This window comes from Centroberyx affinis, unplaced genomic scaffold (genome assembly GCF_046629955.1).
Source record: "Centroberyx affinis isolate AG114_WGS23_722 - 3 ecotype Tasmania unplaced genomic scaffold, CSIRO-AGI_Caff_v1 ptg007140l_1, whole genome shotgun sequence".
NCBI classification, from domain to species: Eukaryota; Metazoa; Chordata; class Actinopteri; order Beryciformes; family Berycidae; genus Centroberyx; species Centroberyx affinis.
Genome location: NW_027283618.1, coordinates 38,275 through 63,684, shown reverse-complemented (window position 1 = coordinate 63,684; position 25,410 = coordinate 38,275). Strand labels below are relative to the sequence as shown.

General features: G+C 42.3%; 1 protein-coding gene across 2 annotated transcripts in view; it reads right to left on the bottom strand.

The window, feature by feature from the left end:
• Window positions 1-25,410, bottom strand: part of LOC139639329 (dynactin subunit 1-like) — a 41,042-nt gene that overhangs the window by 14,077 nt on the left and 1,555 nt on the right. The window contains exons 2-12 of one of the 2 annotated variants that reach the window (XM_071513413.1): window positions 22,659-22,910; window positions 21,243-21,321; window positions 20,791-20,804; window positions 18,937-18,957; window positions 7,317-7,490; window positions 5,507-5,704; window positions 4,372-4,576; window positions 2,578-2,656; window positions 1,957-2,116; window positions 1,309-1,413; window positions 18-209 (exon numbers count right to left, since the gene is read on the bottom strand). In XM_071513413.1, the coding sequence (XP_071369514.1) occupies window positions 18-209; window positions 1,309-1,413; window positions 1,957-2,116; window positions 2,578-2,656; window positions 4,372-4,576; window positions 5,507-5,704; window positions 7,317-7,490; window positions 18,937-18,957; window positions 20,791-20,804; window positions 21,243-21,321; window positions 22,659-22,910 (1,479 nt within the window). Of the gene's footprint in view, window positions 1-17; window positions 210-1,308; window positions 1,414-1,956; window positions 2,117-2,577; window positions 2,657-4,371; window positions 4,577-5,506; window positions 5,705-7,316; window positions 7,491-18,936; window positions 18,969-20,790; window positions 20,805-21,242; window positions 21,322-22,658; window positions 22,911-25,410 lie in introns of both variants that reach the window. The other variant, XM_071513412.1, reaches the window with a different exon arrangement.

The following is a 25,410-nucleotide window of genomic DNA, read 5'->3' as shown; positions in this document are numbered from 1 at the left end:
CCTCTCAGTGATCGTACCTGCAGGTGGGCGGTGAGCTCGCGGTACTTCTTGATGGTCTGCTGGTAGTCCGCCACGGTCTCCTGGGCCGCCTCCACTCGCTTCTCGGCCTCCCGGACCCGCGCCGCACCCAGATCCAGCATCTCCCTCAGCTCCAGCTCCGTCTCCCTGGCGTTCTCCTGCAGCTCATCGTTCATCTCATTGATGGCTTCCTGCGGTGTGGAGACAGTGATGCATGAACAGGGTCAGTCCCTAATTAAAATCTGTTAATAACCATTATTCAAAGTGGTAATGCTAATGTTCCTTATTTTTCTTTATTTTGGAAACATCTTTGGTGCTAAAGGGTCTTTGCTGTGTTTTTTTCTGCACTACATTTCCCAGGTATCACTTATCAATGAAACAGTACTGACGTCTTTTTCCTTGGATTGTCTGTTGATGAAGTTTGAGTTTCTGTAGGTGGCGCTCTTTTCTTTGTCTGTTCAGTCATGGTGGCTATCGCTGCTCATGCTAACTACCCAGTTCTTCTTCTATTTATTCTAAACAAACCGCTGCTGCTGCTGCTAGAAATGTAAAACTCATCACTTCCAGTGTAGCAGAGGATTTTTCCCAGGAAAGACCAACCTGAACATCAAATATAAAACCTTTCCTCAACTATAGATTGAATCACTATTGTCTCATATCAGTTGGCAATAGAAAACCGACATTCATATGAAAATGTTGCCGGTTATTACTTGAACTAACTCTATTGACGAAGAACAGATTTCTATTCACAGTAATGATGTAGGGGACAAATGCATTGCCCAAGGATACTTGAATCGCTGTTTTTAATTTTAAATTACTGTGAGTGATTGCCTTGACCGAGAGCTGGACAAGGTTTCTACTACAGGCTTGTTTGTGCCAAGCGAGGTCAATCAATCAGAGGAGTACTTGAATCAAATTCAAATAGCAATTCAACAATGACTGCAGGGATACAAACACCAGAGGGCAGTACATATTAATGACCTTGGCCCGAATCAATAATGAAATGAGTCAGCAAAGAGTGGCACTTTAATTTTCACTGACCTCAGTCCTATAAATACACACAGAGAGGCGGGGCCAAGCCGGAAAAATAAGTTAGTGGGGTACGCTCCAGTGCTGCTCGAAGATTAACATCCAAACTGTTTTTTAGACGAGTGAACCAAAGCTATTTTGCATTTTTGTTAACCTGTTATGATGTTAGCCATGTCTGCTTGCTTTTACATATTTGTCTGTCTCTCTCTCTCTCAGTTTGCTAACAGTATCTGTAGAGGGAGACTGATGTTCTTCACTCACCAGGTCACTGACTGTCTCTCTCATCTCTCTGACTTTCTCCTCCAGGTCCAGGTTCCTCTCTGTCAGAGTCTCCACCATCTCCTCCGCCCCCAGCGCCGCATCCACCTGAAACAGAGAGCACGTCGTCGTCATCATCATCATCATCATCATCATCATCATCATCAGAACCAGCAGCAATGAGTTGATACTAATTCTTGTTTGCTGTTTACTGCCTGTTGCCTAGAGAGTCCCTGTCTGAATACTACAGAACCAAACTGCACTTCTATATTCTGTTTTATAAATCACAACATCATCATTAGGGATGTGATTATTCTTTCTTTTTCCAGGATATAAGGTTTTTTTGTACACATTAGTCCACCATTAGTTTCTTCTGGGAGTTACTTTTTCCATGCTTTTTTTTCCATTTACATTCATTCAGGCTCTTATCCAGAGCAGCAGAGAGGGATTCAGTGGCTCTTAAGGGGATCAAATCTGGGGAATCAAACCTGTGATTTTTCTCTAACAGGATTGTCTCTCTCTCTCTCTCTGCCAACCCTGCTTTCCTCCCCCAGAGTGATTCATGTCACTGCAGTCGCTGTAAAGTTGCCGCTCGGCCGGTCACACGGTCTGGTCTGAACTGGCTGTTTTTTTTTTTTATAAACCACCGACCTGTTCTTTGAGCTCGTCGATGGTCTTTTCCGCCACAGTCATCTCTTCCTGGAGTTTTTCCTTCTGGCTCCTCAGAGTGTCCAGCTCCACGTTCTTCTTCTCCATCTGCTTCTGTAACTTCACGTGTTCCTGCTTCTCCGACGCAGACAGGTCACGCATCCTGACACGCAGAAAACAATATGATGAGAGGACATGCACATGCACGCGCACACCGCACACACACACACACACGCCTACATGCACACCCCTAGAGATGCAATTCAATTAAGTTTAGAAATTCAATTAAGTTTAGAAATTTACTGTCATGCAGAGGAGATTTTATGAGCTCTTCAATCTTCATATTACACAGTGTAATTATGTATTTCTTCCATACATGCATTTTACAAGGGTGGAATCAACTAATTACATTTACTCACGTTACTGTAATTTTTGGGTATTTTTTAAAGTCAGTAATTTTACTTTTACTGCAGTATTGTACTTAGCTACATTTTAAATCACATCCATTACAGAGGACAGATTTTCCATAAGCATCAGAAACTAGACAGTCGAAGAGAAGAGTCATCTGCCTTTACTTTGTTTGTGCACTTTATAATATTAGAGAGAGAATTTTAACAAACCTACCTGACCAGAGCTTCCTTCAGTCTGCCATTTTGTTCTTCAAGCTGTTTGACATGGTAGCTGGAGGCAGCACCATCCGAACCTGAGAGGAACCCAAAAAATAACACAAATGAGCTCTATCTATCTGTGTCTGTCTATCTGTGTCTATCTGTCTGTGTCTATCTATCTGTGTCTATCTGTCTGTGTCTGTCTATCTGTGTCTGTCTATCTGTGTCTATCTGTCTGTGTCTGTCTATCTCTGTCTGTCTATCTGTGTCTATCTATCTGTGTCTGTCTATCTGTGTCTGTCTGTCTGTGTCTATCTATCTCTGTCTGTCTATCTGTGTCTGTCTGTCTGTGTCTATCTATCTGTGTCTATCTATCTGTGTCTGTCTATCTGTGTCTGTCTGTCTGTGTCTATCTATCTCTGTCTGTCTATCTGTCTGTGTCTATCTATCTGTGTCTGTCTGTCTGTGTCTGTCTGTCTGTGTCTATCTGTCTGTGTCTATCTGTCTGTGTCTGTCTGTCTGTGTCTGTCTATCTGTCTGTGTCTATCTGTCTGTGTCTGTCTATCTCTGTCTGTCTATCTGTGTCTGTCTGTCTGTGTCTGTCTATCTGTGTCTATCTATCTGTGTCTGTCTGTCTGTGTCTATCTATCTGTGTCCAGTGGATGCGGTAAGCTTGTTTTCCCCTGCTGGGCCAAAAACAACCAGCCAACTTTTACTTTTAATTTATGTCACAAAGAAAATTTATGTTGTTGCATGTTGTTGCCAAAAGAGATGATGTCGAGGCTACAGTTTCAATTAAACAAATGGCACTATTCTTCCTCTCATGAGTCGGCCCTGGTCACTGCGAACTCCACTTGCCGCAGTTGTGAAAATGGGGATTAAGAAAAACTGATGCACTGATGGAGACCTTTCAGCAGGTCACTGGTGACTGGCCGATCTGCTGCCTGATCACATCATAGGCCTACATTCGTTATCGATGCCCCTGTGCCACTTGACGTTAACGGAGTACAGGCTTTTTTTAAAATAATTGGCTCATCCATTCTTTATGTGGCCTTGCCGTTTTTAATTTCAGAATTGCCGGGAGCACAGCGCAGAGAGATACTTCATCATTTCATTTTGCTAATTTCTGAACAGAACGTTTTGAGAGTGTTTGATTATTGTATTCATTTGCTATTTTCAACTGTTAATCAGACAGCTCACATATATTCAGATTTCAGATCCTAAGCCTTTATGATTGGAAACAGGCAAAGCCTATGTTGCATCAATGAAAAACTTTTTAATTCGCTACCTGCAACAATAGGTGAGTATGGACCTCAGTCATCATGCAACACCAACATGTAATAAATATGTTTGGATAAAAACTCTTATTTGTTTTCACATGATGAGGACAGAAATGTCATACAGCCATAGGCACTACGTGTTAAACACAGTGCTAGATTAAAACTTTACTGTTTATGCTTTGCTCTGCACTTTTACATGATGTGTGTGTTGTTGAAACAAAGTGCGGGCAAATAGGCAAATGCATCATTTCAATCGGTGATCGGCCAATCACACCGTTACAAAATTGGTGATCAGAATCAAAAAAACAAAACCAAAAAACCCGATGAGTGCATCCCTAACAGTTTTATTGCTAGATTGACAACCATGTGTTTCTGAAAATATACAACCGGGTTTGTAAGAGTTTCCCAAATCCAAGGATCATAAAGTTATCTCATCCCATACAGAACCACATAATTACCAAAAAATTGACTTACAAGGTCTTCACCTGACAACGGCAGTCTGCTTGTTATCTCTATGTCTGAGTATTTACCTTTCTCCTCGATCTCGTGCTTGAGGATCTCCAGGTCCATGGTGAGCTCGTCTACTTTCTCCTTGAGGGAGTCGGCCTCCTGCTGCAGAGACTCGGCTCTCTCCTCCGCCATCTCCTTATCCAGGGTGGCCATCTCTATCGCATCCGCCGTGTCCGCCATCTCCTCCATGTAGCGCTCCTTGGCCTCCAGCGCTTCTTTGGCCTCCTGCAAACACACACAAATTCATTCATGTACATAGTAGCATTAAGCTGATGTACTGGTTTGCCAATATATAGAGCTGATATTGGGCTTTGATTGAATACTGGATATGGGATACTGGATATCTGTCAAATCTGTAAAGAAATGTTATTCTTTTACACATTTTATTTTTTCCATTTCCATTATTCTGTAATGGTTTTTGTAAATGAATTCCTCATTTAAAGGCAGTAATGTATTCCAGAGTTTCCCCCCTACCACTGAATAAGTTCAGAGGGTCTCCCTGCCTTAAAGAGCTGCTAACACTAAAAGAATTGAATTAGTCTGGGTTTCAGTGGAGAGTTTTAGTGTCACTTGATGGTCGAAATGCTTTTCTATCCCAACAAGGATAAAATTCTTGGGGGAAACACAGAACACTTGTCCTTTTTTGACATAAAAATGGTCAAATTGGAAGATATTCAACAGCAAAATATCAGCCATCAGCAGCTCCAATACAAAAATATTGGTATCGGCCTTCAAAAACCCATATCAGTCAACGGTCGTCCATCATAGTTTAGAAGGTTATGTTTCCTCTGCACACCACTGTGGATTTGTCTATGTAAAAAGACGTTTTTTTAAATGAAGGGGTATCTACAATTTTTGCCCCCTGAGCATAAACCTTGTTCTTCCATATTAAATTTCTACACTTATTTATGGTATTTATCTATCATCCATCCACACATTTATCTACTGTACCCATGTATCTATCCATCTATCCATCAGCTTTACCTTTATACTCTGTTTCTACAACTATTTTATAGATACATCTTCAGCATGTCTAAAAATTATATCTATCCATCTACCTAGCCATCTATCCATCTCCCCACCCATTCACCAAGCAACCCACCCAACATCCATCCATCAAAGTATCTATCGATCCATTCATCCGTCACTCTTTACCCTCTTGGCCTCTTTGAGCTGCTTCTGCAGCTCGGCCTGCTGCTCCTGCATCTTGGTCTTCCACTCCTGCAGCTGCTCCAGCTGGATCTTGTGCTTCTCCAGCTCCTTCAGCTTGGCCTTGTCCTCCGTCCGCTTCATCTTCAGGGTCTCCAGCTTCTCCTCCAGGTCCTTCACCTGGGCCCGGAGAGCCTCCTCCTCCTGGGACGGAGGGATGGAGGGGATGGAGGGATGGAGGGATGAGGAGATGGAAAAATGATGGGGATATTTAAGAATGGAGGATTGGTGATGTGGAAGGATGGAAGGAGAAAGGATGGAGGGAGGGTGAGAGAGAGAGACTTGGTAAGTTTCAACACAGGTTGTTGGTGCTTTGTGCTTTTTCTCAGATGCTGGTTAGAGCAGGAATGATCACACAAGAAAAAATTAAAGTATTCTAAGACACAACGTAAAGCTTCAAACCCATTTCATTACTTTCAGTTCCTTTCAGTGTTTCCTTACATTTCCTAACAGCGTCAAGTACATGAGAATGAAGCGTTTCATCTCCAGTGAGTAATGAAAGTAACGGAACGGGTCTAAACCATCAGTGTGTGGTAGCAGTACTTTCATCTTTGTTTGCATTAGAAAGTTTTAACCTCACTTTGGCGTGCAATGACTCCTTCTGAGGAGAGAAGGGGAGAGGAGCGTTGATACACACACATGCACACACACACACCTGGCCTGATACACATATACATACCAAAACACACACACACGCATAATCACACAGTTCCACTACAGCTAAGCAGCAGGAGATTCTAGGTAAATCCTGCACTTAAAATGAATTTTCTTCCAAAACTCCTGCATGTTACAGAGACAGATCCCCACCCGAACACACACAGCAATTAAACACTGGCAGTCACACCTTTGGCAAAGTGTTAAAAAACCTTAGTGTGAGAAAAACAACACTTCAATATCAAGTGCAACCACATCACACCACTGCACCTGTGTTTCCATAGTGATTTCCTCCTGAGAAAAAACACGGATGACACGGATTACGGCCGCCTTAAAGTCTAACACACGACGGCAGCTGGCATTTAGCAAATGTTAAAGTGATAATCCGTGACATTTTCATATAAATAAATGTCCGTTTTGCTACTCTCTATCGCCAGTGGATATAACACAGCAGTGATTCAACCTACTGTATATCCAGTTCATGAAATCTTTTGCATTTGCTGTTCTAAACACCGGTTTGTTTGGAATAAATAGAAGAAGAAGAACTGGGTTGCTTGCATGAGCAGCGATAGCCACCATGAACAAGAATGTCATGGATTATCACTTCAAAAACAATAAAAGACAATAAAAGACTGATAATGAAATTAATTTTGAATACACAAACAATATATAGTTATAACAGTTATTAGTAGTAATAGATTGTTTTCTTTACCATTATATAATTAAAGTAATTAAAAAAGTTTTTACTACATTGTTGATTGTCACAAGACATTAATTTGCATTGTTTTTATTCCTTATACTTGATCGTTAGTAGACTGCTTGCAATTATAGCCTGTTTATTATTATATTTCATCATGATCAACTTTTTACATTGACTTATGTATTCTAAGGTGACTCTGGGTAAACTAAGATACTCTGGATAAGACCATCAACCTAACGTCTTCTTTTTTTGTGCTCAATTCTGAACTGCTACTCTTAAATGATTTTTTTGGATGACTGTTCATATCTATTGTATAATGTAACCTAAATTAAGATTGGGACCGTTTCAGCTGCAGTGTGAACGCCCCCCTGCAGTGTTTTGTTGTACTGAGCTGACACTGACCTTGCTTGGGACGGGGGGCGGAGGGACTCCGGGGGAGTGCAGGGTGGGGATGACCGGGGCGGCCAGCGGCGTCTGGGCCGGGGTGCTTGGCTCGCTGCTGCTCATCTCCCCGGCCGAGGCCGAGGCCGAGCCGGACGGAGCCCCCTTACCGCCGGCGCCCGCAGGTCGGCTGGGCTGCAGAGGACAGACAGGGAGGGTAGTGAGTAAAGAATGACTGGTCACTTAAAGAAAAGGGACTTGGAGGACATCGGGATAAAAAGCCAATGATAAGAAGATCCGTATGAGCATAGATGGCTGTCAGGTGACGTAACGCACCGTCTGGCGGCCATAGTGGAGGTCCTCAGCTGTTGGGCAGCAATAGCTGCAAACAGTTGGTTGTGTTTAATTTCAGCGCTTGTTTTTTTACTGGGAACTGATCATTTCTCCACATTTCACCACGATACATCTGATCAATTTTGTTTAGATAAAATCAGCTTGTTAGCTAGCTAGACATTATCTGGTCAGATAACCATCACTGTTAGTAAAATGAGCCTGCTGGCTAGTTAGCTAGCTAACAGTTTGTTCAGGTTAACTGATCTGACTCTTCTCAAGCTACAGAAGAGTCAGCTCAGTTTTTGAGTAGAGACTAGGGCTAAAGACAAGTCAGTTTACTGTGTCACTTCATTACTGAATTGACCTACACCCACACCACAACAATCTTTTCCAGGTATCTCTCTGTTTTTGTCAGGTTGTTATATCATTAGTCTTTATTTACACATAGCCAATTCTCCACTGGACCTCCATGATGGCACCAGACGTGGCTGCTGGGAGATTTGTGACGTAACTGCAAAGCTTCTACAGGAAAATGTTTAAACTCCAAAAAAAAAAAAAAACACCAGAAAGCAAACAAAGTGAACAAATGAAGCAATGAATGTACGTGTTGAATTTGCTGGGTGGAACTGTTGGTGAAAACTAACCAAAACATGAGTTAACACTGATATAATGGGAATGGGAACCATACACTAGCACAGTGCCAGTGGAGAGTAGGACACAAAGAAAATAAAAGAATAGCTGAATTCTCAGTGGAGAGACAGGCTGTACTATTGGAGCTGTAAATATCAATGTGAAGAAGTTGGAAAAAAAGCAATGTGCAAGCTGTTGTTGTGTAGAAAATAACAAAAGTTGTGTCATTCTTCTCATGAAAGTAAAATGGATTTGCGATAAGGTGGGTAATCTGATGATGTATTGTCACTACCTTGTTGGCAACACACTCACACAAACACACGCAGACAATTGCATGAGGTAAAAAAAATAAATAAAAAAAAATGCAAACTCATGAAAATGTGAAGCCCTGACGACTGCTGCTGAACGAGACCGGGCTCACCTTGGGCCTTCTGGCCGTGGTCTGAGGAGGAGAGGAGGGGCAGGAGAGAGGGAGGGAGAGAGAGAGGAGGAGAGGAAGAAAAGGAGGAGAGGAGGCGGAAAAGGTCGAAGGGCAGCAGAGAGAGCGGAGAAGGCAAGGAGGGAAGGGAAGGAAACAAACAGCCAGGGTTAGTGATTCAAGGCAAATTTCATATCAAATGGGATATCAGCAGACAAAAAGGACAAGATGAAGTGATGAAATTATTGACATGGCTCTAAAAAGTCTTGAAATCACCTACTTTACCAACGACAAAAACATAAAGTACACTTGTTCCCTTTTTTCTGAGTGTACCAGAGAAGCCATTATCAGATCATGTAACACCGCCCATATGGATCCCCCACTCGCTTGTTTCCCTCTGGTCTATCCCTCTCTTGTTCCTCTCTGGGTCTCCAGGGCCTCGTCTCTGACCATGTGACCAAACACCTCAGAGGCAACATGGACACAGCGACTGGTACCGCCGCTGTGACTGACCTAAATGCCTGCATTGTGTCTCTGGGTGGACACAGCAGATCTGGTTCATATGAGCCCAACAACGCCGGGATAATAGCTTGTTATCTTGCTGGGTTGTGGGCTCCAGACAGCAGGCTACACCCAGTCTGGAGATAAGTGGATTTCCTATAAAGTGGGCAGGGAAACATCCACGCTTAGTTCTCATCTCATTTCTAGTGATTGTGTTCAGCAGACCTGGGTCAAATAGTGCTCACAAACAGTACTGAGCGTTTGTTTTTTAAACTCCTCAGAGCACCAGGTGGGTGGGCTTTGCCATAAAGGACGATACAGTGCATCCCAAGAAGTGTAGACAACAATCCCAAAAAAAGAATTTGAAAGTCAATTTAGAATATCTCTCTGGGATTAATAACTTAACCAGACACTAGCTGATTTATCTTGATGTAACCTTTGTAAACCCCACCCAGCAGGTATTCTGAGTAGGTTAAAACAAACACAAATGATTAAATGGCAAATCACTTGCATCCTCAATTTTGGTGGTTTTCATGATTTAACTTCCATTGAAAACATTCTACGAACCTTATGAAAACCTTTTAAACCTCATTGGATGAACTCAAGAATGCATAGTGGTCAAGCTGAGAACAAGGCTGGTTTTCTTAGTTGTTGAAGATTACATAGATCCTTGCTTGTCCTGACTAGATCCTTTGCTTGTGTTGTATTAAAATCTCATGTGTACGTCGCTTTGGATAAAAGCGTCTGCCAAATGGGAAATTGTAATTTTACAGATACAAGGCTTTCATCCAACAGTGACAAAACACCATTTAACCCAGGTCTGTACACAAGCCTTCATCTCTTTTATTCCTCATGGCAAAATAATCGGATGTCTTGCACTATTCACTGATCAGCAGCTTAACCTCTTTCCTCTTCTCGTCCATCTTTCACTTTCCTCCTCTTATCCCTTGCAACCCGATTCCTTCAGCTTGGACACTGCCACAGCGTTGGCTAGTTAGCTTTCTTTATTGGATTAGTGCTGAGACCATTCAGCAGAAATTAGCCAGAGCTAACAGCTGTACCAAATAAGAGCTGACAGCCTCTTAAGCCATAGTATCCTACTGTAGACAGGACAGACTGTACTAAAACCACATCGGCCTATCCGGTATATCTGCAATGAACAGTGAAATTATTTGATTCTCCCTGATGGCCAAAAACCACTGACCTCATAAAACACTCCATGCTGTGATCTAATAGGTCGAAGGCATGACTTCTGCACGATGAGGCCATATTTAACAAAAAATAAACCACAAAGAATGTACTGTAGACTGAGAAATAACACTGAACTCCACTAAAATAAAATAAAAGCCACTGCAGACAGATGAATAAGCATGAATTAACTCTGTAAAGCGGCACTGTGAATTAGCAACCATCAACACTGAGGTAAAAATAAGAATAAACAGACAGCAAGATGACAAGGCACAACCAAGCTGCAGGTATGAGTGAGATTTCTACTTCAATTACATTTACACACTACGAATAGCAATTCCCCCCCATATAACAAAATGAGGCATAAATTAAACTTCCAGGCGTGATCTGTGCAGCGGCTCCGCCAACGAAACAACCAAACAAAATGATGATGAAGAACAAGAAGAACAACAGTAAGAGCAACATCCCAACAGATAGAGACATCAGATGGTGTTCTGTACCTTCCGGGGTGCAGGAGTCTGCCTCATCATATTTTTTTTTGCAAGAGAAGAAGACACACACACACACACACACACACACACAGTCACAGAGAGATACACATCCACACACAGTCACACACCAAGGTGATAAAACAGGCTAAAAGAGGCTCAATCCAAAGAGTGCCGAGACCGGGTTTAAGACAGACAGAGACAGACGGATGCAGCCGGTCCGGCGCACAGCAAACAGTCAGGCAGGCAGACAGACAGCGACAGACAGAGAGACAGACAGACAGACAGACAGACAGACTCCAGCCGCTCCGCTCTGCTCAGGCTGGGAAAGCTGCAGTAGTGCAAATGGCCGCGGCGATTTTTTTCCCAGGCTCCCTTCCTCCCCTTTCCTCCCGCTATAGTCCTCCTTTATGTCCTTTCTGCCGGCTTGCCAGCGCAGCCTCTTTCATAACCCGAGCCGCTCGGCGGGTGTTGCCAGAGCGCGGTCCCTCCCTTTCTGCTCCGATTAGGACTCTGACATCTTGCTGCCACAAGCCTCCGACCAGCTTCTGTTCACAGAGACGCCTCCCCTCCCCTCCCCAAACCTCCCCTCTCTCCCTCCCCAACCCCCCCCCCCCCCCCCCCGCTTCGTCTCAGTCTCCCTTCTCACTCCGCTTATTGTGATTTGTCAGCCCAGCCAATGCCCTGCTCCCGCATTACATCACTGCACACCCTCCTCCCTCCCTCCCTCACTCCCTCCCTCCTCCCCTTCCACCCTCCGCTACCCACCAACCCATCACCACCTCGACTACAGATAGCTGGAGGGATGGGTGAGAAGAGCTGGTGTGTTTCAGAAAGTGTGTGCGTGTGTGTGTGCGTGTGTGTGTGGACAGAGATGAACTGTGGAGCTATGGGTGTGTAACGAAGGGAAGGAGAGAAGCGGTGATTGAGGACAGAGAGAGGAAACAGAGAGAGGATGTGAGCAGAAGAGGGAGGGAGGGGCGGTGAACTGAGGTAAGAGGGGTAAATGGGTAGCAACACTGATGCGAGCCTCCGCTGTATCCTAGCAACGCTCGCAGATTCCTCCTATGGGCTCATTAAAATGAGATTTACAAAAAAAACAATAAGGCTACCTACAGTGTGCATATGGCACTGTGGGGAATGTGAAACACTATCTCATATATGTATCATTACTTCCAGGAATATGCCTCTGATACACTGCTAGTCTTAAGGTTCAAAGGTAATACTAATTCCAATAAGAGGTATTTTTTTTATGTAAAAAGTGATTATTAGGCTAATTAATTCCTAAATAGCTATGTTACACCCAAGAGTCATTTGATTTACTATCATAATATCTTCCTCAGCCTCCACTAATCTCCTTCTCTGTGCCAACGGCTCAGAGGGAAGAGAAAAGGCATCTAAGAGGATTAATTCAATGGGGGAAACTCTACTTAGCTGTGAGCTTTACACCTAAAATACTTCCACACCACGGGCAGGAATACGGGCAGAACTCATTTAAGATCGCTGTGATGAAACCCGAAGAGGCTGAAGTTGTAGTAAAACTAGGCGGTGTGTAAGTGTTTGTGAGTATGAGGATATCATAACAAGTGTTGAGGAATCGATGGCAGAAAGAGTTTGATATCGATGGGAGTTAAATAAAAACGAATACGATTTCAGAGACTGGACTACTACACTACAAAGACAAACTGTTTATGTGTATCCATTACAGAGCAGCTAAGGGAAATCTGTCCTGCTGAAATATTAAGCAACCTCTCTCGCTTACCCTCTCTCTCTCCCTCTTACCCTCTCTCCCTTTCTACTCCCCTCACTTTTTCTCCAACTCTCTCTCCATCACACAGTTGAAGTTGCTGCACCAAGTGGGCATCCAGAGCAGAAGTGATGGGAGACAGAGACAGGACATGTAGGGCCGTATCAAGTTCCTGCTTTCCCAGCACATGCGGGGAGGATCACTGCCTCTAAGGTCACTGCTCTTCAGTCCAGCAGCCTCCAACAAAACAAAGAGGGATAAAATTACTGCCGGAGCAGCACCTGCACAACATAATGCAGCCAGCTTGTCCTGCCTTGGCAAAATGGCAGCACTTATATTTGAGAAAAAGTTGAGTTGACTTGATACTTATGTAGGAAGTGATGATTCCAAACCTGGAACAGATACTTAGGCGCCAGACGGATACAACTGCAGTGCCAGAAAGTGCAGAAAATCACAGCGAAGTATTTGAAAGTCACTTTAGTTTGCTTTTCTGTGACTAACAAATTGCCTGGCACTATCTAAATTGCCCTGATGCGGTAAAAGAAATGCTATGAATTACCTGAGAAAGAAATACCATTTGCCCCAGGTCTGGATGTTTCCAAGTGTGAGGCTGGTTGAGCGTTAGGCGAGCAAATCAAATGTTTGAAAGTGTTCAACTATATTTCTGCACAGGTACATATTTGGTTTGTTGAACTCTTAAAGGAATAGAGGAAAATGTAGGATATAATGGGGTAAATACTGGACTTTTGGACCCAAAGCGCTGGTTTGGCTACAAAATACTTGGATTATGCTGCAGGAGCTGTTTGGAGAAAATGTTGATGGACATTTTATGCTTTTTTTGGAGCTGTTAAGATGGCTCCATTAACTTCAATGGTTTAGGAGAAGGCTGAGATGTGTTTGGTGGTCCTACTTCACCTTCAGTTTCAATTGACATTGGGGGTGAGTAGATAATGACTGAATTTTCATTTTGGGGTGAACTATTCCTTTAATTTGCATACCCTGAAACACATAACTTGAAACCTACACATCCTTGACTATGAATTTCTGACAGAATAGTTCATTCTCCCTTAACATTCTGTGTTAATATCATGAAGAACATTTCCAACGGCACTTTTCTACATCGACTGAATGCCTGCATCGCCCGGATGACTTTCACATTTCACTTTCTTACATCCGCTGCAGCACTATACGCTCTGTGGCATTCACTACTGAGAGCCATCAGTTAAGACTCGGGCTGCATGACAGAATATTTAATCCTCCTGGTTCCAGACACAAGGCAGCTCCTGAGGCCGGACAGACGGGCTGCCGAGGAGGAGATGCAGCAGGGGGAAGACGGCGAGTGCAGACGAGCTGACAGGAAATCCATACTGTCCAGGTCTATTCTGGTCAGGCAGGGGGCGGTTCGTTTTCAGTTCACCTCGGTCACAATCTGACATTTTCAAGACAGCGCAGCATAGGTGCGTCTCCGCGTTATGACTCAGCCGAGGATATTTAAAGAGCACCGGACCGCCAGTACGGACCTTGTTATGAATCCCCAATCGGCTCAACAGAAAATGTTAAAGTCACAGGGAAACGGCATTTTGCTTCCACACTGCTCAAAACCAGAAAGAACTAACATGAAAAATGACTCAGAGGAACTGTCACAAATTTCTGATTCTTTTAAAATGAATACATTTCAGCCACCTCAGCCTCATTCAAACAAATGTTAGGTTAGTCTGGCTAATTTCAAACTTGCAATAAAAGGTGCATGAGTCTGTGTTTTTCTTACTGTTGACTCAAAAAAAAATTTGCATTATAACTCAGAAGCTTGGGTTAGGGAAAATTTTATCAGAGTTTCCAACTTAAACATCCGTCTTTAGAGGGCATTCATGTGAAATTTCCCAGTAGGAAGTTCCGATATATCCGATAGCACACGAATGCACAATTATATGATGGGAGGGGCTTAGGGAGGGAATCATTCAAAAATCAGTGATGGTCATATTGGTTGGAATTTTTATGTACGCCTACTGGTACGCTATAAAGTCACCACTAAAAATACATTTTCCAGGAGTAAAAATAAGCGGATTTTGATATAAAAATACTAGAAAATAATACTTTTTCTACATTTTGGGGCATTTATTGTTAAATAGGTGTACGTTATGATATGGAGAATTTTTTGTTTCATTGTGACTTTAACATGCTGCCAAACGCACAGACAGCAGCGACAGAAGACCGGGAGCCACAGCTGAACCAACGCTAACAGAGAGCAGACAGCATGGTGGTGAAATGACAGGAGACAGGAGACAGGAGACAGGAGACAGGAGACAGGAGACAGGAGACGGGCGAGGCAGCATGGAGGACACAGGTATCGTCTCTCGCTCTCAAATATCTCACATTCGCTCTCGCATTAAAAAACGCAGAACAAACGGCATCACGACCAGAGATGAAGGGTTTGATGAGATGCGAGGGGGATCATGGGTAAATGAGGGTGAGGCCCCGTTGCCATGCAGCAGCTAGGCCATTCATAGCTACGGTTACCACGGTTACCACGGTCATCATAACATTACCACTGTACCGAGGTTAGAGAAACATGCACCACCTTTTTGGGCTTCACTCCTCGCTGCGTGGTCGAAGGAAGGAAGGAAGGAAGGAAGGAAAGGAGGGAAGGGTGCAAAGGTGAAGGTTAGAGGTCAAAGTTCATCGGTGGCATGCTGGAGGTGAAGGGGGTTGTAGTGAGTCAGCGCTCTCCTACATCAAATACATAAATATGCTCTCTCTCTCTCTCTCCCACGCTCACACATTTCCTCATCTTCATTTAGTTCATTTTCACATCAACTGCACATGAAAAATTATACAAAAAAGTGTCAAAAAGACTGATTTGCTATTCAACTATCCTGCTACAGAGAAATTACACAATTCTAATATTCTCAGAGAAGCTTGCAGCCGGGTGCGTTATTGGTGTGTAACGTGTCTTTATCAACATGAAAATGTAAGTTGTTGAAGTGTCTCTGCACCAATATCACCAAGACACATTCCTCTACATCTATGGTACTTGTATTTGTAGATTTTTTTTCCTTGCAGTGTTCAAAACACTCTGAATATTCTCTAGATCTGTACATATGTTTATTTTTTCTATCACTGATTTCCACCGCTTCCTATCAGTGCAATCAGTCAGGCTCTAACAGAGACCTAGTGCATATTGTATAGAAAAGAGGCCTATTTCCTAAATTTCTATTTTTCATTTTCTTTATATACTACTTTTAGAATTTAGTGTTGTTATGAGTAACCCACCAAGTCGAATTCCTTGTATATGAAAACTCACTTGGTCAATAAAACTGATTAAAGTGATTTTGATGCCTGCTTTTGCAGAGCAAGTCTCCTGCTGCAGACTAAAAATGTATGAACTCATTTTACTGAGTGGCGCTCTGAATAAAAGCATTAACTAAACAGAAGGTGTTATATTATGAAGAATTGGACGTTTATACCCAAACCTAACAAAATCTGACTGCACACGACAAACTGAGCTGGCTTTCTCACTTAATTGCTCAGGTTTGACAAACACTTTGGCAACTTGTAATTATTAACAACAGCTCACAAAAACCTATTGACCCTTTGGATACAGTTTGAGTGTGGGCAGAAGATTTGGATTTGGTCTGGCTGGACTCGACCCTAAATTATACACTGTACCGCTGACATTTAAGAATAAATAAATAAATAAAAAATACTATATCTTAAGTGGTGAACAAATGACTTTGTTTGGCTTTGGTGGTTCAGCCTTTCACCTGCATTTACAATCCAAAGAAACATCCTCTACATTTACTGCTGGTTCCCTTCAAAAGGGGATTTTGCTGGATATGTGATGAGATTTGAAATAAGCTATGCATATTTGCTAATAATTATTATACAGTTCACTTCTTCTTTGAGGTGTGCTGTGGGGAGGAAGGAGGAGGCTGGAGCAGCAGGAGTATGAGGTGAAACAGGAGTCAGATCCACTGAGACTCCATCATGGCTGCTGTGACTCAGCACCAGGCTTCTTCTAGGATTTCCTCTAACAGTGGTGACACCAATCCTAAAAACTATATACACACCATCTGAGTTTGGTTTAATGTATTTTAATGTCAAGTAATTGCTCCTTGGGGATTTTTTCAGTTTTCAGGGGAAATTCGGATTATAACACCAAAATAAATCCCTTCTTCCTCTAGGAGAAATCCTTAGCCCTTATTTATTTTGTGAGCACTTCTCTCTTACATGATCTTTCTAGGTTCACTGGAATACTGTCATATCTATTTTCAGGGCAATATGGCTCTGACTCTTGCACTCCTTACTATTGGTTGCGTGATGATCTAGGTTACTTTAGATTTATATTATTTTACTGTTGCACTTATTGCAAATCACTTTGGTTAAGTGCAACAGCTAAATACCTAGAATATAAAATGTAAAATACATTCTTTTGGTTGGTGCTTTTGGTGGCAAATTTCTAGCTGTGAACAGCCAACATTACAGGGAAATGAAAAAAGTTTAACATTAGATCTACTGCAGGTGTTACAGGATCAATCAGTTTTTATTCCATATGAACTGATGCCAGGTTTTGCATTAACCTCACTGCTTCTCACTGGGAAAGAACAAGTGATTTACTGACAAAACACTTGCACCTGATAAGCATAAAAGCTCAGTTGAACTCTTTGAAATAATGTATTCAAAATTCCTTAGAACAACCAACTGCAGCTGTAGATCCTAGAACCATATTGGAGTAATGCATAATTAAGAGAGCTGCAATAAATGGCCCTGTATTAATTAAAGCCTTTGAAAGTCATAAATTGATAACTTCTGTGCTGCCCGCTGATCTAGAGTCACAGACCAGGTCACATCAAAGACACATAATTTATTTTAATCTGAAAGGTAAAACTGATTCCAGCTAAGAGACACTTGATAAAAAATAACCAACCTACTTATCACGATCTAACTGAAGACATTTATGAGTGAGCAGCGCCCTCTGCTGGACAAAAAAAGAAAACAGGCCATTCACTTCTACATCATCGATTTAGGTGGCATACATAGACTTGATGATGTCACTTTTCTTGAAAATATTTAAAACAGACCAGTGCTTATTGCAACAAACTGAGGAAGTTACTTAAATGGATTTTTAAATTATATTTCAAAAGTTTAGAACATCCAACACTATTAATATATTCCAGGACTGGAGAAGACGGCCTCACCCTTTCTCTCATCCATTTGTTAGTATTTATATATGGAGATTAACGTATACTGTTCATAATATGTAGCTACAGTGTCCCTTTGTACTGTTTATGACGCTCAGTTGTACTTGTACGATCTGTGTCAGCATGTACTATAAGTTATCAGCAAGCCTCTGTGCCAACTCCTGTGTATTTACTGTACTTGCCGATTGTTTGATTGTTTAAGATTAATGCAACAAACTTGTACTCCTGTCTAGTTTTCTGTAGTTATGTTACTACTAAATGTGTGTTTTATGGTATCTTGTTGTACTCAGTTTACCTTTTTTTCCTCTTTTTTTTTTTTTTTTTAACCCTGTGCTCTATTGTATCTTGCTGTACTTGGTTTACCTTCTTTTTACCTCACTGTTTTAATCTCTTATTTTCACAAAAGCCCCTCTAGGGACGGGTGTTGCAAATTAGCATACACTATATACACTATGATACTTGCATCAGATAGCTGTTCTCAGTTTGTCTATGTATATTGTATCTGTCCCTATCAAATAAACCATAAATAAATAAAATAATGTTTTACATCGAATTAAAACATGCTACTGAGAAAAGAGATGCAGTTCCTGGGAAAAATTATTGCAAATAAAAGAGTCAGTGTTGTGCAGGTTTCTATTTTCTTTTTGTAGGCTACCAAGCCTCCCACACACCTCACTAGCAATACTTCAGTTTGTAAAGGGCCGATTATTTCAAGATAGGCAGTCAGGAATGGATGAAATATCAGCGTTGAATCAGGAAACCTGGGCAGGTCTGGCACTCAGCCAGGATATCCTCCAATAGTCAACAGAAACACAAAGGATTTACTTCAGAGAATGTAGAGTGTGTGTGTGAGTGTGTGTGTGAGTGTGCAGGCATGTGTGTGTGTTTGTATGTCTGCATGCATACAAATGTGAGTCTGTTAGTCTTTCCGTCTGTTAGTATTTGTGTCTGTGTGTGCACGGCCATCTGCATCTGTTCTTTTGTTTTTGTGTGTGTGTGTGTGTGTGTGTGTGTGTGTGTGTGTGTGTGTGTGTGTGTGTGTGTGTGTGTGTGTGTGTGTGTGTGTGTATGCCACCATATCTGCTGCTGATTGCCTGGCAGGGAACTTTGTGCCACGGTGCAGCGCTATCTAACTCACCAGTTTAGTGGACCTGGGCGTCTCAAGGATCTCTGAAGAGAAAAAGAAGGAAGGAAGGAGAGAGAGAAAGAGAGAGAGACAAACACTTATTTTATCATCAGCGTCATCCTTCTCATGGTCTAAAGTCCCACCAAGATCCTGGTTTAAACTGACAAGGCAAACAGAATAAAGTCAACACGCCAGTCTTTTCACCAGGTGGCCGACGCTAACACAGGATGTCTCACTCGGCCGAATTCCTGCTGGCCGCTCAGACGGCCGTGCATCTGCGATAAACTGCAGGAATCTCATCATGATTCATCATAAACGGTTATATTTCTGTCTGTTCATCTCCTACATGATCATTCTGTGGTCACAGGAGTATTTTCAGGTCACTGCGGCTCTGACAATCACACTCCTTACTACTTGTAATACTGGGGATTCAGGAATTCAAAGCTTATTCTGTTGTTGTAGTCATTGTACAGTAAGTTGCTCAGGGGAGGAGCATCGGCCGAATGCCCAAGATGTAAAGATAATTGTCTATTTTCTGCTTTAATTTTTCTGGATCATCCTCTATTTATCTAAAAGGCAGCGATGCACAGGACAGCTTTTACAGCAGCTACAGTGCAGCAAGGAGTTTACCTTGTTGCCAGGTAACATCTGAATAAACCCTGAGTCATATCTTGGTTGCCTGTTGCCCATGTTGTCCATCTACTATTGCCCAGAAAATTGCCAAATGTGTCACCACCTTAACTCTCCCTCTCTGCCCCAGGCCATGGATGTTCCTAAGCCCCCCCCCACCCCCCACCCCCCACCCCCGTCCTGAAACCCCATAGCAGCACTGAGGAGTAACCATGGAAACAGCCTCAGCCTCAGCCTCCACCCTCTAGCAGACAAAAATGTTGGTAAACAGATGTGGGAGAACACAGGCAACAAAATCTCCTTTCTCTTGTTGAAAGAAGGGCTGGGCAATACCTCAATGCTATCATTTATCGTTTTCCAATAGAATAACATTGTGATGAAACAATGATATTGAATTATCGTGATATACAATACTGTTAAATATGCTGCTAAATAGATAGATAGATAGATAAGAAAATACTGATAATCTCTCACAAAATGAAATCTGAAGCAAATTAGGGAATATTATTTGAAAATGACTTCTTCCTCGTCTTTTATCATACTTCAAATTACCAAGCAGTTCAATGCAATAAACATCAGTTTGGTTGTTTATTTAACATGTGATTTTTCATGTGTTAGCAGATATCGTTACATACTGATATCTAAATAATTTGTTATGATTACCATGATATTCATTTTGTCCATATCGCCCAGCCCAAGTGATTTGATCGCTTTTGAGGCTGTTTGATTAGCTGGCAATCACCTATTATATCCCAGGTGGTTAAAACATCTGGTACAATTTCCAGCTAATTTTTCCCAGGTCTGTTCTTCTAGAAAGATACAGAAGAATCTCCTGTTTACTTCTATCAGCAAGTAGGCCGAGCTGACTCAAACTGCCTTTCAGTTTGACATTTATATGTCATCTGGTTGACACTTTCATTCAAAAAGCCTTACAGTACCATGAGTGCACACATATTTTTTTAGCATGGGTGGCCCAAGTGGGAATCAAACCCCCAACCCCGGCCAAGCTCTGCATAACGAGCCACACAGGACCTCCATGAAACAAGACAGCGTCCTTGTAATGAGATATTTACTGAAGCACATTTGCATTTCAGGTCTTTAGCTGACACCCTAAACCAGACTGAGCAGGTAGGGTTACACTGTCTTGCTCAAGGACACTGTGACAGGAGACAAGGCTGCGGATAGACATCAATGGCTGTTATGGGAATTGAACCTGTGACCTTTCAGTTACGGGACGGCCTCTGTACCCGCTGGACCACCCTGGCCTGGTGCCATTACATTACATACTGCGAGTGGTTTGATAAGAGATGTTGATTCATGTAAGAAAAAGCTGAGAGTATGTGTGTGTGTGTGTCTGTGTCTGTGTGTGTGTGTGTGTGTGTGTGTGTGTGTGTGTGTGTGTGTAGTGCACGTTTCATATTTTGGATTTTGCTTAGGTTTGAAATTCCACTACGTTACGTCTTATCCCCCAGTCGACCTCCGTTTCACAGAAGTCAGGATCAACAAGATTTTATCGTGTTTTACCAAATCCCCTTTTACTGGCAGAAGACCGACTGAATACAGAAACCTGCTACAGAATGCTGGCCAAGGACAAAACATATGCTCCTGAATATTGTCTGTGTGTGTGTGTGTGTGTGTGTGTGTGTGTATGTGTGTGTGTGTGTGTGTGTGCGTGTGTGTGTCCTTACCTCTTTTGGGAACCTTGGCAGTGGCTGGCTCAGGTGTCTCAGGGGATGTGGTGTCTGCCCCATCATCAACCAGCTGGATCTGAGAGAGAGAAAGAGATAGAAAAAGAGAGATATAGAAAGAGAGAGAGAGAGAGAGAGAAAGAGAGAAAGAGAAACAGAGACGGTAAGAAATGTATTCCAACATATAACAGATTTTCATTTCCCACCATTTCATTCATCAGCTGTCGCCTTCAAAACAAAAAGCGAAACAGACAGAAGAAGAAAGCGACCAAAGTGGCAGAAAAACAACTGGCTTGTTTATTGATGTTTGTTCAAATATGGTTCTCGCCAAGTGAATTGCAATTTTCTCAGTTCCCATAGCAACCTTTACAACTCCGGTGCAAGGCCACTCGGGGTCAGCCAGTCTGTTAAGCTAAGCAGGAGACTTATTAAAAGGGTTAGTGATACAGCACCTAATCAGCATTGCAGCTGATGTGTGTGTGTGTGTGTGTGTGTGTGTGTGTGTGTGTGTGCGTACTGGCAGAGCTAGGTCACAGGTAGCACAGCAGCAAGAATTTACACTCTTTCCTGTAGTAGAGTCAGAAAGTAACAGAGGCTCAGGGGCAAAAATGCCTTTAAAAATGCCTGTGAAATTAAATATAATGCCTGTGAAATTAAATATTTTGCTCTGTTCACATATTTTCATCGAGTTGTCATAAAGTGAATGCGATTACTGTCGCCCCTGGGCCACCGTAGGTGATTCGTGGGAGCCAGTGCGTTCTGGGAGAGAGAAAAATGGAGCGGTTTATGATCAAAAACAAACCGAGCGCACAGCCTGAAGCAGGAGGAAACGTTGGCTCCATGCAGACAGCAGAAGAAAATATCAATCCCACACAAAACACTGCGTCAACAAAAAATAAAACAACCAATACTGTAAAAAAAACAACAATGGAGAGGTGGAAGGTGGACTGGTTGGAGACAGAGAGAGGAGAAAACGGCTCCATCCTCTTTCCAGCAGTGGGAAGGAAGTGTAGGACATGTGGTATATTACAGAAATAAAACAAATCTTAGTAGTAAAACTGAGTTTTTATTTGCCAATATGCAACGCAAGGGCATTGTTTCATAGTTCAATAAAATTGCCCCTGAAAACAACCAAAATGTCTCTAAAAAAAACAAACAAAATGTGATTGCAGGCCAAAAGAAATTCTCTCTGAAAAAAAGTTAATTTCTTACCCTGATATCTACTGATCAAAAATGCCAGACAGCAAAATATCCCTGATAACTTTCCAGTTCCCAAAGTCCACAGTTGACAAACAGCCTGGATCCTTTATATGAACTTCAGGTAAAGATTTTTCCCCCCCAAAGTGGATATAAAGCATTTTGGAAAGTAACTCTTCCTTCATCATAACCTAAAAAAAAAACAAGTCTGCCAGTTACCTGCGACTGTCTCACAAATATCCCATGGTTCTCCTCGCAGGTGAAGTAGCGCTTGCCCTGCACCGTGCCGTCGTTCTTGCCCTTGGCCTCGTCCAGGATGACGCCCACCCACTTGCCCGAGGCGAAGAGCGTGGTGCCGATGTAGGCCACGGTGCCGCGCTGCCCCTTCCCGATCACCTCCACCAGGGAGCCCACCTTGGCCGGCCTGCCGCCGCCGTCCGAGCTCATCCTGCTGCTGCCGCTGCTGGTGGTCTGGGGGGGGGGGGGAGAGATACAGAGGTTTGGACTGTCAACACAAGCCATTCACATTCAAATCAACACTTCTGAAGGTAGCTTAGTTTGTACAGTCAAGATGGCTGCCATGGAATGCTTGATGATGATGAGTGAAATTAAATAAGAGAGCATCTTTGTAATATTGGATATTTACTACAAGGGTTTCAGGGTTTTGTTGAACATTTTGACATTTTGAGGGTCACTGTCCAAAATGAAAATAAAAAAACAAAGGCCCCATTTACACCTGGCATTAACATGTCTTGTATCTGGACTGTGTGTGTGGATCTCTTGTAGATGGAATACTTATGTTGGTTAAACCTAAGGAGTGACTTTAACGATCCACATCTATAATTCTACAAGCACATCACTAAAACTGCTTCACTAAACAGATAACTATGTACTTAATCTTTGTTGCTAAGCGCTCATTGCTGTGGTGTTTCTGCACTGCACCTCCCAGAGATCACCTGTCAATCAAACAGTGTGTCCAGTACTGTGACGTCTTTTTCCTTGGATTTTCTGTTTGATGCGGTTTGAGTTTCTGTAGGTGGCGCTCTTTTCTTTGTCTGTTCAGCCATGGTGGCTATCACTGCTCATGCTAACTGCCCAGTTCTTCTTCTTCTGTTTATTCCAAACAAACCGGAGACATAAAAACACATCACTTCCTCTGCGGCAGAGGATTAGCTACCAGACACCGGGTGTTCGAACAGCAAATGGAAAAGCTTTCATGAATTGGATATAGGTTGAATCACTATTGTGTTATAGCAATCAGTGATAGAGAGTAGCAAAACAGACATTTATTTATATGGAAATGTCACAGATTGCTACTTTAACCAATACAGTCCATGATATAACATAGGCTGTTTGGTGCACACTTGCATTAAAAGTACCTTATAGTACCATGAGGTTATAAATTATTAGTGTAGGTGACCCCCTGTGGGAATGGATCCTGTAACCCCGGTAGTGCTCGTGCCATTCTCTACCCACTGAGCTATAAGTACCACATGTAAAGTGAAAGCTAGGCTTTGCTCTTCTACTGTGCTTGCTAAAATGTCAATACAGGCACAAATAGCACAGTTTCCAGTAGTTTCCAGCTGAGGAGCCCAATTTGCGAGACAAATTCCATGGCAACACTCAGAGATTTCATAACTCAATATTGATGCGTGGGGACATAATTTGCATGGCACATCATTTGAAAGGGGGGCAAATTTACTCGTAATACTGTAATATTTTGTAATCAAATAATCCCGAATAACCCAATTTACAGTGTGGTGTCCTAGAACCGATGGTGACTCAGCAGAATGGCATAGAGGACTGGATGTTATTACTCTGTAAAAGATGATGCTCTGAGTCAGACGCTTACTGTAAATATACCGTCCACACAGTCTATGTACCACTGTCTTAATCTAGATTATACTAAACAACACAGAAACCCCCGGGGCCAGATGAAGGAAGGCAGTGCACCAAAGATTACAGACACAGTGCTGCAAGATACAGGCTTTTTAGCAGCTTCAGACAGTAATAATATAACCGAACCTATTCTTTCCAATACAAATGTCTGTGGTCATGTAAGACATTTCGGGCATTAGCATCAGAGTTAAGCAGTGTTATTTTTGGAACCAATGTTTAATGAGTCTTGATTGCTAAATTTATGAGCTAAGCAATAGATTACATATTCAGTTTTTGCATTAATCAGTGCATTCATTTAAAACAATGAACAACAATTTGCATCAGAGGTATCCAGTTATACTGAGTGCTGCATGACTTTAACAGACATCCCTCCATATTGTCCCAGGTCAAAGCATAAACCCTAAGTAAAGTAGGCTATAGGTAGGAATGTGGCGACATAAAGACTGTTTTGTTCCTGTGCTCTCTCATGTCATTATGGCCCCTCTGAAATCACTTGGAGAATTTTAATGATTGTAAGAGCCGTGGTTTTCTGAAACCATTTAGCCTAACCCTAAGCTCAAAGATGGCGTCAATTCTTAAGAGGCATTTAACCTGTTTACATTTCTCAACCGCAGGCGTTGAATAGAGGTCTTATTGATCAGGACTTGCCCAGTAAGGAGAACCAAAAGGCTATAGACTATAGGAAGGTGCATGCTGCTTTGTCATCACTTAACACTGGATTGAAAGGTGCACATGCTAATAACGTTTTCCTTTTTTCCATTTTCTTTTCTAGTAAAACATCTTTAATGCAACCTAGAAGAACCTAGATGTTGATAGGAGAAATGTTCTTACTTTACCTTTCTTGATTAAAGTTATAGCACTTTCTGTTTTCATCGCACTCTGAACCATCTGGCTACTTGACTGATGCTTGAGGAATGTTCACTTATTTTACTGCTGCACTTATTGTACGTCGCTCTGGATAAGAGCGTCTGCTAAATGCCTAAATTTGTCGTCAATTACATCAAATATGAAAGGAGGGGATGATCAGCTCTACGCCTGGATAGCTTCCCATCTCCACTTGTTATATATAACA